The sequence below is a fragment of the Paramisgurnus dabryanus genome, chromosome 19 (assembly GCF_030506205.2).
Source record: "Paramisgurnus dabryanus chromosome 19, PD_genome_1.1, whole genome shotgun sequence".
NCBI classification, from domain to species: Eukaryota; Metazoa; Chordata; class Actinopteri; order Cypriniformes; family Cobitidae; genus Paramisgurnus; species Paramisgurnus dabryanus.
In genome coordinates, this window is record NC_133355.1 from 21,232,341 (window position 1) to 21,249,019 (window position 16,679).

Here is a 16,679-nt window from a genome sequence, read left to right on the forward strand (position 1 = left end):
TGAGGCGTTGTGTTAAATCTCCTTGGCAACGTGGAGAAAACTGTTCTTGACCTAATACCGGAGCTGCGCAGAGACCGAGCGGTGTATGACACCCAAGTACCGCGAGAGCAATTGTCCCGAACTGCTTTCGAATCACTCTCGCGGAACGTTCACGTCATATGCTGATCAGTCAGCGCACGCTTCAAGAAGTCGTTCACACCTAGAGTTGCAAAAGTTAAATGGCGAGCGATTTAGTCCGAGCATTAAAGACAAAGGCGAAATCTCTCAGTTTGAGCTCCAGGAAAATTACTTATCTGACAGAGGATTATGCAAAGTTAACATGGATTACAACATTAAAGTTGAATAATAACTATCTGTCGGATTTGCCATCCGAACTGCAGTGTTTAGAACAGGTAACCAACGTGTCTTCTATCGTATAATTTTTCTTTTCAAATATAATGGGAGTATATTATTAGGTATCATTTTAATAAAAAACTTTTAGTTTAATAATAAACTTTTAATAAGGAATAAAGAAAAACTTAAGGTATATTAATTGTATTATATTTATTTATTGTTGTTTGGTTGTAAGTTCATTTATGTGTGTTTTAAGTTGACAGAACTCAATCTGGGTAATAATGTTTTTGAGGAGGTGCCATCTGTGTTAGCACATCTCTGTCATCTGAAAAAACTTTATTTATATGGGAACAAAATAAAGCATTTGCAACCACAGATTCTGGGTAAGAAATTTTATATTCGCGTTTACAGTTTTCTTTAATCAACTGAACTGAGATATAGTGTATTTATTTATTTACAGAGGGTCTCCCAAATCTTGTGCTTCTCAATCTAAACCACAATAGAATAAAAGTAATTCCTCCAGAAATTCATAGGTGAGTTTTACTTTTTTCTAATGCGTCAAATGAAACAGAAGCATTATACTATCTCTCACGTCTTAAAAGTTTAATTTCTTTGCAGGCTTGGTAGTCTAGAAAGCATGAGTATCACAGACAATCATTTGGAGCAGATTCCAGCTGAATTGGGTCTGATAAAAAGTCTGACAGAGGTTCATTTTACTAATAATAAACTGACTAGAATACCACAGCAGTTGTACAGTTTATCACACCTGAGGAAGTTGTACTTGGCCCGAAACAACCTGACTGAACTTCCAGAGGTAAGAGAGAGATGACAGTAATCAAACCTTACAAAAGTAATGACAGACATACAAGATATGTAAACATATAAATAAAACTATTATCTTTTGCTTAGGGGATTCTTAGTTGGAGAAATCTGAAGACCTTAGACGTTGCTGGAAATCATTTATCTGTGTTTCCAGTGGGTGTAAGTTGGATGAATTGTTAGCTATTCCAGCTGCTTAATTAAATATTCTTTTAATTGTACAAATAATTGTATTATTTATATTATTACTTTTCATAATTTATATTTGTATAGTTAAAACCAAACACTATATCATTCATGTTAATTTAATAGTTTCAGTTTCTCACATTGGAAGAATTGTTCTGTGAAGGAAACAATTTAGTTTCATTTAAACCGATGGAGTCCATTCAAGAAAAAGAAATTCTTTCATTAAAGGTAACACAACATTTCTTACCCCTTTTGTACCTTTAACATAGTTGCAGCTGTAATGCACAAATCTTGTTGTCTGGTGTATGTTCAGTATACAGGGTGTTGTTATGAGTGAGACCCTGAAATATTAATACTGTATTTTCTCTTACAGTATGATAGCTTTTGAAACGTTTTAACTGAAGCAATACTTGTCTGTTAATTGTAATGTTATGTGCATAGGAACTCTCAGCCAGGATGATTCTCAGGGACAGCACAAACAAATTCTCAGTTCTCTCTAGGGCTTTACCATTTTACCCAGAGCTGCAGGACTTGCTGTCTCACTGGGGACAATGTGCCGTGTGCTCCATGCCTTTCCTCACGACCTGGCTGGAGTGTGTGCAGTTTATAAACCTAAAGGTATTCGTTCATTCATTTTTCATATTCGTTCTTCATATTCGATCGTCTGTAACATGTATTGCTTATAATAGTGTATGCTTGTATTATAGCTATTTGATATTCACTTCAAAAACTCATAAAGTCCTTCAAGTTGAAATAAGGACATCAGTATATTATGGTAATCTGAGATCTTTTCTTTTGTCTTTTTTGCAGCATATGGGCATGAAAAGCTCAGAGTTTATACCAGTGAGAGTTTTACTGTGTTCCTACAACTGCTTCAACAGAAATGATCACAGATACTATGGGCTTGTGCAGATGTAACTAACGAATGTGACCCTGGACCACAAAAATAGTCAGCAGTAACCAAAATTACATGTGGGTCAAAATGATGCCAAAAATCATTAGGATATTAAGTAAAGATCATTATTAATGAAGAAATGTTAAATGGGTCAATGATGTGACGTTAATTATTTTGTGTCCGTATGGTTCAATTAAATGTAAAAGGGTTAAAATTTCTAAATAAATTTGCAGATTACTTGCATACATTTTTTTTTTTGAGGGCCAAGTCTAAAATTTCTGGTTTTATTTCATTTTGAAAGAATATTTGGGGGATAATGGCAACAATGTCAATGTGGTGTTACCAGTGTGTGTCAATTGGTGTAACTAGTATTTTTTTAAATGAAAATATAAATGTATTCATAAAAAATGTGGAATAAAATATAATCATCTAGTTTAGTGTACTATGATTTTTTTAACATACATTTTTACATAATTTGTCAAAGATTATTTAGAAAACAGAGCTGTTTTCAGCATATGTCCGGACAAATATTACAAAAACACATTAAATTTACATTTAGTAATACTAATAAAATGTATTTTCATATGATATTTTAACATGTTTTTTTTTTTTTTTTTTTGATGATTACGCTTGCATGCCAACAAGGTGGATAAAATATGTAATATTTCTCAGACATTTTCAGGTCCATTCAGTCTTAACTTTTATACAAATGGTGCAAATGTATTTTTTTTTATTGCATAAAATCAACATAAATACACTATGTGCATTGAAATATACCCAATGCATGCTTTTAAACAAGTTTTTTAAAAAGATTTTTAAAATTATCATCTTGCCAAAACGACCCAAATACTGTAAAAAAAATTACAAATATATATATATATAGATTTCATATTTTTAAATAGTTGTGTCCCTATCCTAACAACTATACATCAATGGAAAGCTTATTTATTCAGCTCATTTTAAAAAAAATGACCCTAATGATTAGTATTGTCGTCCAGGATCACAAATGTTTTTTTTTTGTTCTTTGCAATGACTAATAATTAATATTCTTTTATATCTCGGTTTATTAGAAAGAATTAATATTTGATGTTTCTGCAATATGCCAGCAGAGGGCAATATTGGATCACTGGCTTTTTTCAACACATACTGTATTTCAGTCATATTGTTGTATAAATCGTATATATAATAAATAGTATATGTGAATATTCTTCTAGATCCGATTGAGCAGCTGTTGCAGCTTCGCTATTTATCAGACTCCTGTGTCTTTACCATTAATTTACATGAAATGCTTATTGTAGCATTAATGAAATGAAACTGTTTATTTTAATAAAGTGAACAATACGAGTTCTTAGGGTTATACATTACATTTCACTCCGAGGTAATTTTATAAATCATTTTAATGCAGTGTGCAACACTCTGCCACAGGCGATGCGCACTTTCGATACGCTTTTCATTTGCATTTTTCTCTCTATTAATCATCTTTCTATATAGTCTGCCTTTATTTGCCAACGTAATTCACCACAATAAATGCATTCCATAGCCAGCTTCTGTTTGGACCAATGGCATCTGTTCTAACCTGAGAGGAAACTTCATCTCTCCAAATTAATTTCTCATGCAGTCCTCCTGAGCTCCGAGCAGAGTCTACCAAGTTGGGCCTGATGAATAATGCAGCAGGTTTAATTGCAAAGCCAGAAACTAATGACTTTGGACTGGTTAACAGCAGGGGAACCATACATCTCTGCAAACTGAATGAAAAATCAGTTTAGAAAAAAGAAGGGGGTAGAGAAAACGCTAATTGGTGAATAATTAAAGCTTGAGCTACAGGGCATAATTGTGACATTTTGTTTCAATCAATTTAGAAGTGCGGGGAAAAGAGCACTTAGGAAACTAATGGTGACTGTGTGAATGTCCAGTGAAAAAGAGCGAGATTCAGTCATTTATTCGAGCTCAGCCATTAATCTGCATCCTCAATGTCTAATCAGAATCAAACTTTATTGACCACAGGTCTACATGTATAGGGAATTTGTCTTGGTGTATTCGTGCTTAACAATAAAATCCGGTAATAAATATATTCTTTTAAGAAAATAGAGCTGCTATAAGAGCCAGGAGCATAAATATAAAAATATTAAGTGATTGTGTGACTGTTAATGCACTGTAAAAAGAGTGAGTGTAAATAGTGTAAAAAGGACATTAGTACATCTGTATAAACCTGATGGCACCCATTGACTTCCATAAAATATTGTAGTATTTTATATGAAAATATGTGTGCTTACCATCATTTATCAAAATATGTTCTTTTGTGTTGAACACAGGAGAGAAAATCATGCAGATTTATAACAACATCAAGGTGAGTGAATGATTACACAATTTTATTTTTTTGGGTGAACTATCCCTTTAAGACCGCCTATTAATCTCGCTCAACAACATGAAAAGAAGAGCTCTCGTTACTCTGACTTTCTTTAAACAATCATGATTTAAAATTGGTTTGCAATGTAAAAAACATAAGCTTTTACACCTTTATAGGAATACGTTTTTAAATAGTACATTGTAAAAAAAGATAATGTGTTGTATTGTATTTATAGATTTGAATTTGTTGACATGAAGTCCTTATGTTGTTTTCATACTTGCTTTCTGTATTGTTTTACACTTTGAACTGTACTGTTTTATTATAATCTAAGACAGTCAAGTGTTTGTCAGTTTGTACAGTATATTAAAGGTGTAAAGCGTGTTTTAGCGCCATCTAGCTGTGAGATTGCGAAATGCAACCAAGATCTATTATGAAACGCAACGAGAAGCTACGGCAACTGCCACAAGACAAACTCATCGTCGTCTAATGTAGGGACGAAAGGAGACCCATGAAGTATGTAGATAAAACGGCTCATTCTAAGGTAATAAAAACAATACAGTTCATTATGTAAGGTCTTTACACGCCACTGATAATATAGTTAACGTTATGTATATTGCAGTGGTTAAACATTTTACACCAAGTGCCACCTCGGAAAATATAGTACCACCATTTTGACCAACGTTAAAACTCAGAAGAAGTGTAAAGTTAGTATGCCTATTCAGCTACAGCTATGTACAGTTATAAAACAAGGCAGTTTTATTCCTGTGCTGTATCTAAATGTTAAGAAGCTGTAGGCCTACTTAAATTTTTTTCAGATGAATCACCCTTTTTGTTAATTTGTAAAATTACATTCCAAAAAGTAAACCATCAGACTGAACAAATTCAGTCACTTTGCGCATTTAAAGGTAAATGTGGTAATTTTATGTTCTTGTAATAACAATGTTGTGCTCTATGTAAGCTCTTTGGTTGCATATATGAATGATAATAGGGCACACAACAATTATAGAACAATTAGTGGGAGCATTTAATGCAGATTTACTATTGATTAGCCTATAAACTCCACAGCAACATTTGCTCTTTCAGTTGAAAGTGAATACTGTAACATTAAATGTACTGCCTTTAAAATGTATTGGTGCCTTGAAAGGAAGTCGAGAGGTTTGTTTGTCTTTCCATGGTTGTTTTGGCAAAGCATCTGTCACTGTCCGTGCTTCACACATGCTCGCAAACCATAAACCAGCGTTTGTGCGTTCGTCTTGATGTGCAGCGCATACTGTTGATGACAATGTTTGCGGCTTCCAGCATTCTGTTTATAAATAATGCTGGATAAAATCGGTGAACACAGCAGCCACGTATTGGCCGATGCCGATACACATAAAACTCGCAAAATTGGCACGATATATCGGCCGGGCCAGATATCATTCTATCACTAGTAGTTACTAGGGGTGGGCCATCGAGTCGATCCGGACCTTTTTTGCTGGATCGAATATCGGAATAACGGGGCCGATCCAAATCCGATACTGTGCATTACTTGTGGTTGTTACTGTCATGCTATAGAAAAGTCAGACTATAAAAGCACCATAAACATATTTATACACTATATTCAAAGTCTTCCTAATATATTCAACAGCTTTATACGAAAAACAATTGCATATATGAAGATATTTAAGGTCACAAAAACTCAATGGTCTGGTGCTCGCGGAGTTAATACACTGGAGTAGCGGTGAATAAAATGCGTCATACACACACAATAACCGTATTTTAATCATCTGAACACTCACATTCTTTTAACTTATATCTCATTTTACATTTGACATGATATTCTTCTGTTTTTGTGTGTATATGTGTGTGTATATATATTTATGTGTGTACACACACACGCTCGCACACAAAATTCTACATGGATCAAGAAAAATACTAGAATTGGATCGGGATCGGTCGATACTCAGAATTCAGTTATCGAAATCGGATCGGTAATGAAAAAAGTGGATCGCCCCACCCCTAGTAGTTACACGCCATAAAGGGCCGTTCACATTATAGTGATAACGTTAACTATAGCGATAACTATATTAGCGTCCACATTATAACGATAACTTTATGCTGATTAGCTCACGTGCGGGGCACTCGCGCAAATACTTGCCTTTAATGACATTAACTCTTACTGGATATTTCTTGTAATAAAAACTTTTGCAATTGTTTACATGTCACTGAATATGTAAATATGCTGTTCTTGTTGCATTTACACAGTGGGCAACCAGCAGATGTCCTTAACATGCTGCGTTCCGCATTAGTCTAAACAGCCAATCTAGTTTGTGTAATCTAAAAAGTTCATATCTTTTGGCGTAGTTAGTGTGGTAGGAAAAAAACATTACGTAGTACAGAAACTGCATCAGCGCAGGATACCGGAGGTAATTTTATGTTAAATACCTCCACATCAAGCTTTTCCGCTGTCATTTGAAGTGTGCTTGCACTTGAAGTTCAAATAGATTTGATTGGCCGTCAATGGTTTACCGTCCATCAGGTGGGAAAAAGTGATCCCAACAATATCGTTCGTTGTATATTTATCATTATAATTATGGTGTGAACTCCGCTTTTGTCTTTAATATAAAACGATTTTCAAAACTATATTTTTTATAGTTTTAGTTATCTTTATAATGTGAACGTCCCTTAAGTATGGTTGCACAAAACAAAACGTGAATGGGGTTAGCCCCATTCATTCCTTAGGATGGTGATTTTTTTTAAGTGGATAACAAATGAAAACTATATTGTATGGCGGAAGAGCACTACGTTTGCAGCACCTTGACCTCGGTGTGCAGTAACATCATCACTCCTGACTACTACACCTCTCGCTCAAACCTCCGTCAATATTACTGCACCCGAGGTCGAAGTGCTGCAAACTAAGTGCTCTTCCGCCATACAATATAGTTCACATTTTTTACCCCCTTAAAAAATCACCACCACCATCCTAAGGAATGAATGGTGCTAAGCTAAATTTTAACATATTCATGACGCCCTGTACAAAGATTAAGTGCACGCATTGAAAAAAGATAGGTATGTAATAATTTGTCTAAGTTGAGGTAAAAACTAAGTAAAATATTATTATAAAAAATAAGACCGAATTTAGCAGGCATTCCTCTGCATACCAGTAGTCATGACATAAGTCTGCATAACAGAAGTCCAAAAGATCCTTCTTAAAAACAAAGATTTATATAAAGCCACAATGTGTAGGATTTTTGTAAAAAAATAAAAATCCAAAAACCACTTGCACAGTGTGATATATTTTATTGAGTCAAAATTGAAATTCCTATTTAAAATAATGTCTCGCCCCTTGTCTCCCTTGTAATCGTTGCCCTTTTAGTGACTTAATATCCGCGCTCAGTTTTTGGTTGTAGAAACTATGGCAACACGAGTGGACAAATGTGGAAGTGGCAGTCACACAGCATCTAACACGCAGCTGTTGTGCCTTGCAGCTAACTCATCATTACCATGGCATAAAATAATGCCATCAATGGTTCAGGTAAAAACATCAATTTATTACCTCACCTATGAACATGATTTGCGAATTCCATATGTCTCTAAATGGCGAAAACAACACATTATTTCACTCTCTTTCATAACGTCCTTAAGCTTCACCTTTGTTGTTGTTAAGCATTATCATGTTCATTTTATTGTATGTGCATTGTTAGCTGTATTTCTTTGTGCGTCTTAACAGTGACAGAGCCCATTGGCAGCCATTATTCAGTGTACTGGAAACAAATGGTGCACCAGTCTTCGGCATCTTTGTGAATGCTCGAGGCCAGCAGACCAGAGTTCACCACATGATCTGTGGCCTTTGCGTTACAGGCCGATCACTACTCCATTTTAAACATCAGATGAAACATGCATTATTCCAGCGAGCAGATGTTGGGGTCCTGGAGCAGCAGGACCGCCTCGGGCCCTGTCTGGTGTTAGCGTGCACACGTTTGTGGATGTGTAGATGTAAGTGTCTTTCCTCTGTCAGACCACTTTGTTAAAATAGAGTCCTGCCTTGCTGTTGTTTTGCTAACCTCATTTCACACAAACAGGCACACAAACGCTAGATGTTGTTTTCATAGATCAACGACATGAGAATCAAAGTACGTCTGCTGCGCCCGCCCGATCTGCTATTGGCGTCCATTTGTGCCGCCTGAATAGTGATTGTGCGTTTGATTGACATTAATAGCAATGAGGAATATCTGTCTTTGAGGAAAATATCACACAGTGGGAGACGATATTGAGAGCTGTACAATTGTATGCCATATGTTAATTAGGAAGTCTACATTGATGTAATTACAGAAATGGAATATAGTGAAAGTATCTCTCGGCTGCCTCATGGGAAACTTAAGGAAGATAAAGTAGGTGTGCATAAATTGTAAATTTACTAGACCTGAAATGCAAAAAGTAATGTTGGCAAATTCACTCAGGATGATCAATTGGAAAGCCAGAGTTTATTACGTTCTCTTTTGATCATACAGTACAGTCACTTACGGGATGCTTTGTTTAGATGAGATCTCTTTGATGGAGTTTAGTTTGACGTTACTGTGATTTCATTGTCAAATTATGCTTCTTATAAACGATGCACTGCAGCTACCCACTTCAATATTTGCAATACTAGGTTGCACAATGCATTTCTTATTTACAGCATGTTTATAAGCAGCTGGTATTACCTAATCCTATCATTATTTCTCACTCGCATGAATTGTTTATAAGACACCACTCGGAGGGATTTATTGTCACCCTGGACTTTGAGATCAGCTAAACAAGGTTTCATCGCACCATATTGCTTTTATAATCTCTAACACTTGTGTAGATGAAATGAGATTGCTTTGATTGTGCTTTTGCCCGAGGCAGCCCTGTTCATCTCTCACGGGTCTATGTTTATTCTGAACGTTCTTTAGTGTTGCCGAGGGTCTTTCTTAATTGCAGGGTTATGCAATTAATATTTTAAATATTATATACATGTCAGACTATATGGAACTTGATATAATTACATTAATGTATTGAACATTTAATATCTTTCTATGTCTAAGTAGACATGGCTTTGTCTTTACTCGTTTAAAGCATTGGGCTGTTGTGAAAATGTATATGTTGTAGGCATAATTGAGGAGTTCAGATGCAAAACCCTTGAAGTGTGTCTGACATGTATGTAAATAAGCATTTTTTATCAGGGTCTTACAGTTTGTTTAAGTTCAGTAATTTCACTTTAATGGCAATAGGGTTAGGTCGTTTCTCTGAACTGAGATCTGTTTAAGATTCACAACAACTTATTTCAGTTGCTTAAGAGTTATGAAAACAGCATTTAAACATGACTTATTGGGGTCTCACAATCTCGTCTGAGGGTAATAAAAGCACGTTTTTAAGGTGCAAAGTACTGACAGATGTTCATCTGACAGGAAGTTTTTTTTATCAGGTATGTGCGTGTACCATATTTTTCCACTGGCAGCAAAACTAACATTGCAGGGCATCTCCGGGTTCAAGGTCATATATTATATCTAATATTTAAGTCTAGTCTAAAAATGGCATAGCAACCTGTTCTTTAAAAAAAAAAAAAACAACCGAGAATCGAATCGAACCGTGACCTTAGAATCGAAAATGTAATCGAATCCTGGATTTGGAGAATCGTGACACCCCTAACACAGAACCACACATTAGGGGGCGCTGTGATCCATGTGAATGCCACATTCGGGTTGTATTCAGGTCCAAGTTCTCTGAAGAGACACAAGTTGAATGTTTTGCACACCATCATTCATCCAATTCATCTTCTGTGCACATGTAGAGGACTGTTAGATTCTGCCATCAAAGCCTGAGGCCAGGATTAAGCAGATTATAAGAAACACATACCACATATGTCCATTTTGCCGATTTTGAGATTTTTCGACGGATTGAATGTCCAGGTTCATTTCCATATACAGTACAGTATGCTTCACATATCTAAATGGCCAATGAAAAGTTGTAAAATCATGTCATCTGATTTTCACGTATATCCATTTGGTGTCAAAGCTGTTAATCACGCCGCATATCTCCCACCCTGTGAAAGGATCTCGCCGGTCTCGTGAAGTTTCATCGAAGCTCAGCACTGGATAGCCGAATAAACATAGCCTGGTGAGACAATGACTTTCCTTCATCGAGGTAAACGTTTCCCCCTGACGCCAGACGTACGTCTAGGGGTGACAAAATTACGGTAGGACTGTGCAAACTATGTATAATTAATATTAAATAAACTAAGAGTAATAAACTAAGACATAGGCTATTTAATAAACTGAGCGTATTCATCTGTCAATATGAAACACGACTTGGCCAATCTAATTAATGATCGGAAGAATGCGTATTGACCACCGTTACACCGTAAAATATGCAAATTTGGTCAAATGTGGATTATATCATTACACTGGCAAGAATATGGTTACATGTAAAGATGCCGTACCAAGTATGACAACGCTTCATTCAACTGCTTTTGAAATATGGTGTTTTTTTACTTCCTGAAAAGTAACCGTTTGGAGATACGGGAGTTGCATCGGGCAGCAACGATATAGTTATTAATTAATGTCATTTAATCAAGTTAATATTAAGTATCCAAAATTATCAAGTTTATATCATTATCTCATTTTTGACGGAGGTGGCGTTTGCATAAGAGCTCATCAATGTTTAACATTTTTATGTATTTGGCAGATGCTTTAATCCAAATCGACATTTTCCACCGTTATCACAATGTTTTTACGTCAACCTTATCTTTAGTATTCGAATCAAGTTGCCTTTCATTCCTCTGATTAGTCGAATTTCTAGCCCCCATCTCTAAATGTGACTGGTGTGTGGGTCGATTTCAGCAATACACCCAGACCTGCTGTCTTCTGAGTTCAAGTATTAAAATTAGCATCATTGATTGGTGTATTGGCCTGCTTGTGAGGAGAAAAACAGCTACTCAATACCACGCAGTGAACAACTGTCAGGCAAAGAAGAGCTCTCTCCAATCAGGAAAATCTATTGTCTCGCATCTTCTGCTGAACGAGGGATCTCCTATTGAGCTGCTGGCATGGCACCAGCACATTGTCAACATGATGGTTGCACAATCAATCCGTCACCGTCTGACTGCGTGCCAGTAGGGGGCACTGTGTCTCTCTGGTAAAAACGGCCTAGTACCACGGCTATGAAATTAAAGTGCACAGAATTTAAAAGCATTGAAGTGGAGCCTGTAAAAAGCATCTTGGCATATGAGAATACCATACATTAAACAAAATCCCTAAGAAAGTCTGAAGATGTTCCTGAATGTAACCAGAAAAATATGATTAATCTGGAGCACCGCAAGACTTTTTATTTTAAGCAACGATTTTAATTGATGGTCAGAGTATCAGGCTTTGCAGACAGGAGCATTTAATTTAATTTGCATTTTTTTCCATAACTGGATCCCAGCCAAAAGTTAATGCTCAAAACCCATAGCTATCGATTTTTCATGTTATTCAGCATCACTTTCTGGGGTATTTGGTATGTTTTCTTCCATTAAAAATCAAAAGAAAGCTAAGAAAATAAGCACATTGCATTCAAAGGCATCGAAGCCCTGCAGAGAATGTTGATGACATGTAAGCCTTTGTTTTTCTGTACGTCTCTCAGCTCAAAACAAATGAGAATAAGTGTTGGATGGAGGCTTTGAGGTGAAGATGGCTCTGTATATCATTGGTCCTCTGCTCATTACTGAAGTGCAAACAGCAGCACAGAAAGGGCTTTTCTCTGTGGCAGTTTTGGGTCATTCGGTTTTTCAAGTGTGAAAACACCTCATGTTGTTAAGAGCAAGAAAACAAAGATGGAAAAACTTCAAAGAACAAAAAGCTTTAATCTTGTTTCATGTTCTTTGAGTTTCTGTTGTCACAATAATGACCATAGGGAATTACCTGGGCTTTTTCGTACTTTTTCACAGGCTTTGTTTTCCTCAAAGGTGGTTTACAAGTTTCGTAGTTTGAGATAAACTTTAGTGGATGAACTGAAGCAAATAATCCTGCTGAATCCTGGATTGAAAGAAAAAGAAATGAAAAGAAAAAGGTCACCAAATTATGTACAAGGTATGAGGTTGTTTGTTATCAACTGTGGTCCATCGTACTTAATGTTCAGTTTTTGTCAATAATCACAGTATACGGGCCTAAAACAGCACCATGCGAGGAAAAGCACGCAATGTGCATATTAATGTGAAACTATAATAATAAAAAAAAATTATAATGGCATAGCATTTTTGTCTTAAAAAAAATAACCGAGAATCGAATCGAATCGTGACCTCAGAACCGAAAATGTAATCGAATCGAGGATTTGGAGAATCGTGACACCCCTAATGTTATCAATAGCTGGGTTTCCATCCAAATCTTTTCAAAATTCGCCAAAAAAGAAAAACAAAGAAATACGAACAAAGTACATTTCTATCAAGTTGTTCCAGCGAATGACGGTGGGATTGGTAACCTCATAACCAACAATAAATAAAACAAGGCACACTTAGAAAATGGAGACAGGACTGCATTTAGTTACAATAGGTCAAGTTATAAATTTATTAGCAGTACAGCTTGTAATTGCCAAACTGAATGGGGTGCACAGAGGAAGAAATGCAGACTTTTTGATGCAAACAGTGGCACTAGGAGCAAAGGCATTAGGACAAGTCAAGCCCCATATATGAGAAAGACAATGTCGGCTGATACAGATGATCTGTCTCATGAGTTTAATGTTAGCTACATCAAAATGTTTTTATCCCTCATTATTCGCATTTACCCTTATCGCATAATTCAAAAATCACCTCAAGCGAGCATAAAACAATTTTTTTTTGCGAATTATGGGATTTTTTTCCCCAAAATTTGGCATCACTTGTTTTTTGATGCAATACTTCAAAATGCACATAAAATCAGGGTGATGGAAACCCAGAGAACGTGCCTAAAAAACTTACCAGAGAAAAGTTTTGAACGTATTCATGCCTTGCATTTTTTGCAATCTAAACGAATTAGAGATATGTACTTAGTTATGAGACTATATTAGTGTTTTAAAAGTAAGCATGCTTACAACATTAGTATTTAGCGATTACACAGCAGGCTTATAAGAAAACAGATTTTATGTTCACATTGCGCTGCTCTTATTTCAAAATTAGGTCATATGTCTCTTCTCATTTTAACAATACATGTTTTTTGAGGTTATTTGTCTTGGAAATTTGTAAAATGATGTATTTTCTATGTTTTGATTGCTGAATGAACAGCATCCTGATACAAAAATTGGTTTAAAGCGCACGCTCTGGACATCCATCCCTCACAGCTTCGTTTGCGGACTGAACTAGCATTAGCAGAGCGACACGATCTAATTGATTTAAATGGAAGCTTGGCGAATTCCTGCGACATGAGCGACAGTGACCGTTGGCGACTGAATGGGGCGTGTCCAGTTGCGCGACAAAGTTGAGAATGGTTTAACTTTATGCAAATTATGAGCGACTTTCGGGAGCACCTACCAATGAAAATGAAGCAGTGGAATTCACGTCATCTGCCTTTTCGTTAGTTACTGGAGTGGACATTACTCATTTGTTTATGACAACCAGATAAAGAACCACCTCTTTTGAAAGAGACGAGCAACACACAGCGACAAAGTTGCTTATAATGTCAATGTACCTTAAGGTGTATTCAAGTTGTAGAGAAAGTTGGGAGAGATGGAAGCTTTCCTGCCAGTGGGCGTGGTTTCAGCACATACAGTGGACATGCCCCAGCGTTTGAGACCAGATTAGCAGCGACTAGCAGAGCAACGCAATCTAATTGATTTCAATGGAAGCTTGGGACTTTCAACGACATAAGCAACAGTGACCGTTGGCGACCAAATGGGGTGTGTCCAGTCGCACGACAAAGTTGAAAAAAGTTTTTCAAATGATGAGCAACTACCAATGAAGCAGTGGCGTTCACGTCATCCATCTCTTGTCAGTTACTGGAGTGGACGGTACTCATTTGTTTCTGACAACCAGATTTAGAAACGCCCCCTAATGATCTCTTTGAAAGAGACGAGCAAATCTGAATGTTTTCCCAAGATTTTGTTAATTTATCCTTTTGGTGTTTTTATCATTCAAATTTGTATTGTTGTTTAATATCACATTTTTTCTGTTCTGTCACAATCTGCACAAACACATTTAATATCTGACTTTACAGCGACTTCAAGTATTGCAAACACTGGCAGTCAGATTTGGTGCTGCTTTTTTCCATTACTCTACAGTGGCTCACATGGCCTTGGGAACATGCTCAGTATTGAGAGGCAGCTGACACCAGCCCGACCCAGGTGGAGGCATCTGTACATGGGATTTTTCTGGAACATGCCGTGCCTGCGGCGCTCTACCTCCACTGGCTCAACATCTGTTTCATATGAAGGGACAGGAGCAACGTCCTTGAGGAATTTGTCCGATGTATTCATTAATCTCTCTCTCTCTCTCTCTCTCTCTCTCTCTCTTTCTCTACCACAGCATCAGTCACAGCCCTGTCATATGTTACACTTGCCCTATCACATAGCCAGATGTCTGGCTCATGCAGTATGTGTGCACATACTGTAAAAAACAAGCTTACACACAGTCCGATATCACAAAGGAATTCATAATCTCTATCATTACTACAAAACTGTAAGGTCACGCACTATCATTTTTATTTACACACTACTTGCTATATTAAATTTAAAGTGATAAGGGAATATGCATTACTAAATCTTATTCGGTATCATTAAACCTTACGCAATTTTTCTAATGCAGCATATGGGGAGGTTGAGTCCGTTCCAGCAGCTGTGTGTGAATGGGTAAAGCACTGGGATGGCTGGTGACGGGCGGCGCTGCAGCCGCATGAGCTGGAACCCAGCCAGCCTAATTGAAGCACCTGGCTTAAGTCAACCCTCTCAACCCAACCATTAATGCTTCTGCTCTGTTAATGCAAGGAACACTTCTACAATGAGACAATGAAGACTGTGAAACAGCAGGTTGACCCATGGGACAGGCCATTTAGCCTGTCTGGTTAAGAACTGGCAGCATAACGAAAATACCAGATTTTTCAACACGGTTAAATCCTAGATGTTGATTGCTTTTCTATCTAAAAAAACTCGCTTTATAGTTTTCCTAATATTTGTAAGTCGCTTTGGATATAGCATCTGCTGAATATCTAAATGTAAAATGTATGTAAATGAGTCTTTATTCTGCTATTCACTGGTTCTGCTTACCAACAAACTCGTTCGGTCCCAAAAGAGAAAGAAATATCTCTTTAATATCTCTCTCAGTTATTTCTTCTTGACATCAATGGGTTCCTAAGCAGTTTTAGTAGAAACGTCTGAGTTGATACATAAAATATCTGTCATGCAAATGATTAGTGTAACAGACAAATCCATCCTTTAATAAGCAGTCAAGGAGACATGAACCTCCTCATCATAATCCGTATAAATCACTCTCTCTGAATCAGAGAAAGACCATCTGTAAATATTTATCTGGATCTATATAATTAAAGAGGCAAACGCGTTATGTCAAATGTGTCAGGTCTTTTGCAGAGCTGAATAATACAGTGGAACAGCTTGGTCAAACATTTGTTTTAGATCACTCAGAGTCATTACAGATGAATGCTTGGGATGTAGTGTGGGGATGACTTGTGCTCCTCTGACTGAATCTAGCTACAGTGCCGGCTGCTGAAGGAGGTTCAGGGAATGAAAAACAAAGAAATGTATTGAAGATATTATAGAAGGGAAGTAAATCTGCATGATTAGGCAAGCATGTCATTGAGGGTGCAGTTTCAACCGGCCCTAGGGGTGAGAAAGGAACGTGGTTTAGTTGGCGTATAGTCTCATTAACATGGGTTGTTGTGTCAGACATTTATCTTATATCCATGGGGTAAATGTTAAATAAAGCTGCATGAGTATTTGCCTCAACAACTGGTGTATTGTTATATCTTACGTTGCATGCTTATAAAATTTGATGATTTCGTTTTTCAATACATTAAAGGTACAATATGTAACTTTTATGCTGCATTACACCAACCGCATTTCAGGCTTCAAAATTGCGTCTTCCGCGCCTAGTTTGCCGCTTGAACAGTTTGAATGCATTCGCGGGTGTAGAGCGAAGTAGAC

At 36.7% G+C, this 16,679-nt stretch overlaps 1 protein-coding gene across 1 annotated transcript; it reads left to right on the top strand.

Annotated features, from left to right (window-relative positions):
• Positions 1-61: 61 nt before the first annotated feature.
• On the top strand, positions 62-2,639 carry lrrc69 (leucine rich repeat containing 69). The gene is made up of 8 exons (XM_065292661.1): positions 62-392; positions 590-716; positions 794-866; positions 952-1,147; positions 1,243-1,314; positions 1,465-1,566; positions 1,780-1,956; positions 2,149-2,639. The coding sequence occupies exons 1-8, from the start codon at positions 219-221 to the stop codon at positions 2,254-2,256; spliced, it is 1,029 nt and encodes a 342-aa protein (XP_065148733.1). The 5' UTR covers positions 62-218; the 3' UTR covers positions 2,257-2,639.
• The last annotated feature ends 14,040 nt before the right edge of the window (positions 2,640-16,679 follow it).

What these genes read in the sequence shown, in the direction of transcription:
- lrrc69 (XM_065292661.1), top strand. Translation starts at nt 219, where the DNA reads ATGGCGAGCGATTTAGTCCGAGCATTAAAGACAAAGGCGAAATCTCTC. An exon ending in ATTCCTCCAGAAATTCATAG is followed by an intron (nt 867 to 951) that starts GTGAGTTTTACT and finishes ATTTCTTTGCAG; the next exon opens with GCTTGGTAGTCTAGAAAGCA. An exon ending in TGCAGTTTATAAACCTAAAG is followed by an intron (nt 1,957 to 2,148) that starts GTATTCGTTCAT and finishes TCTTTTTTGCAG; the next exon opens with CATATGGGCATGAAAAGCTC.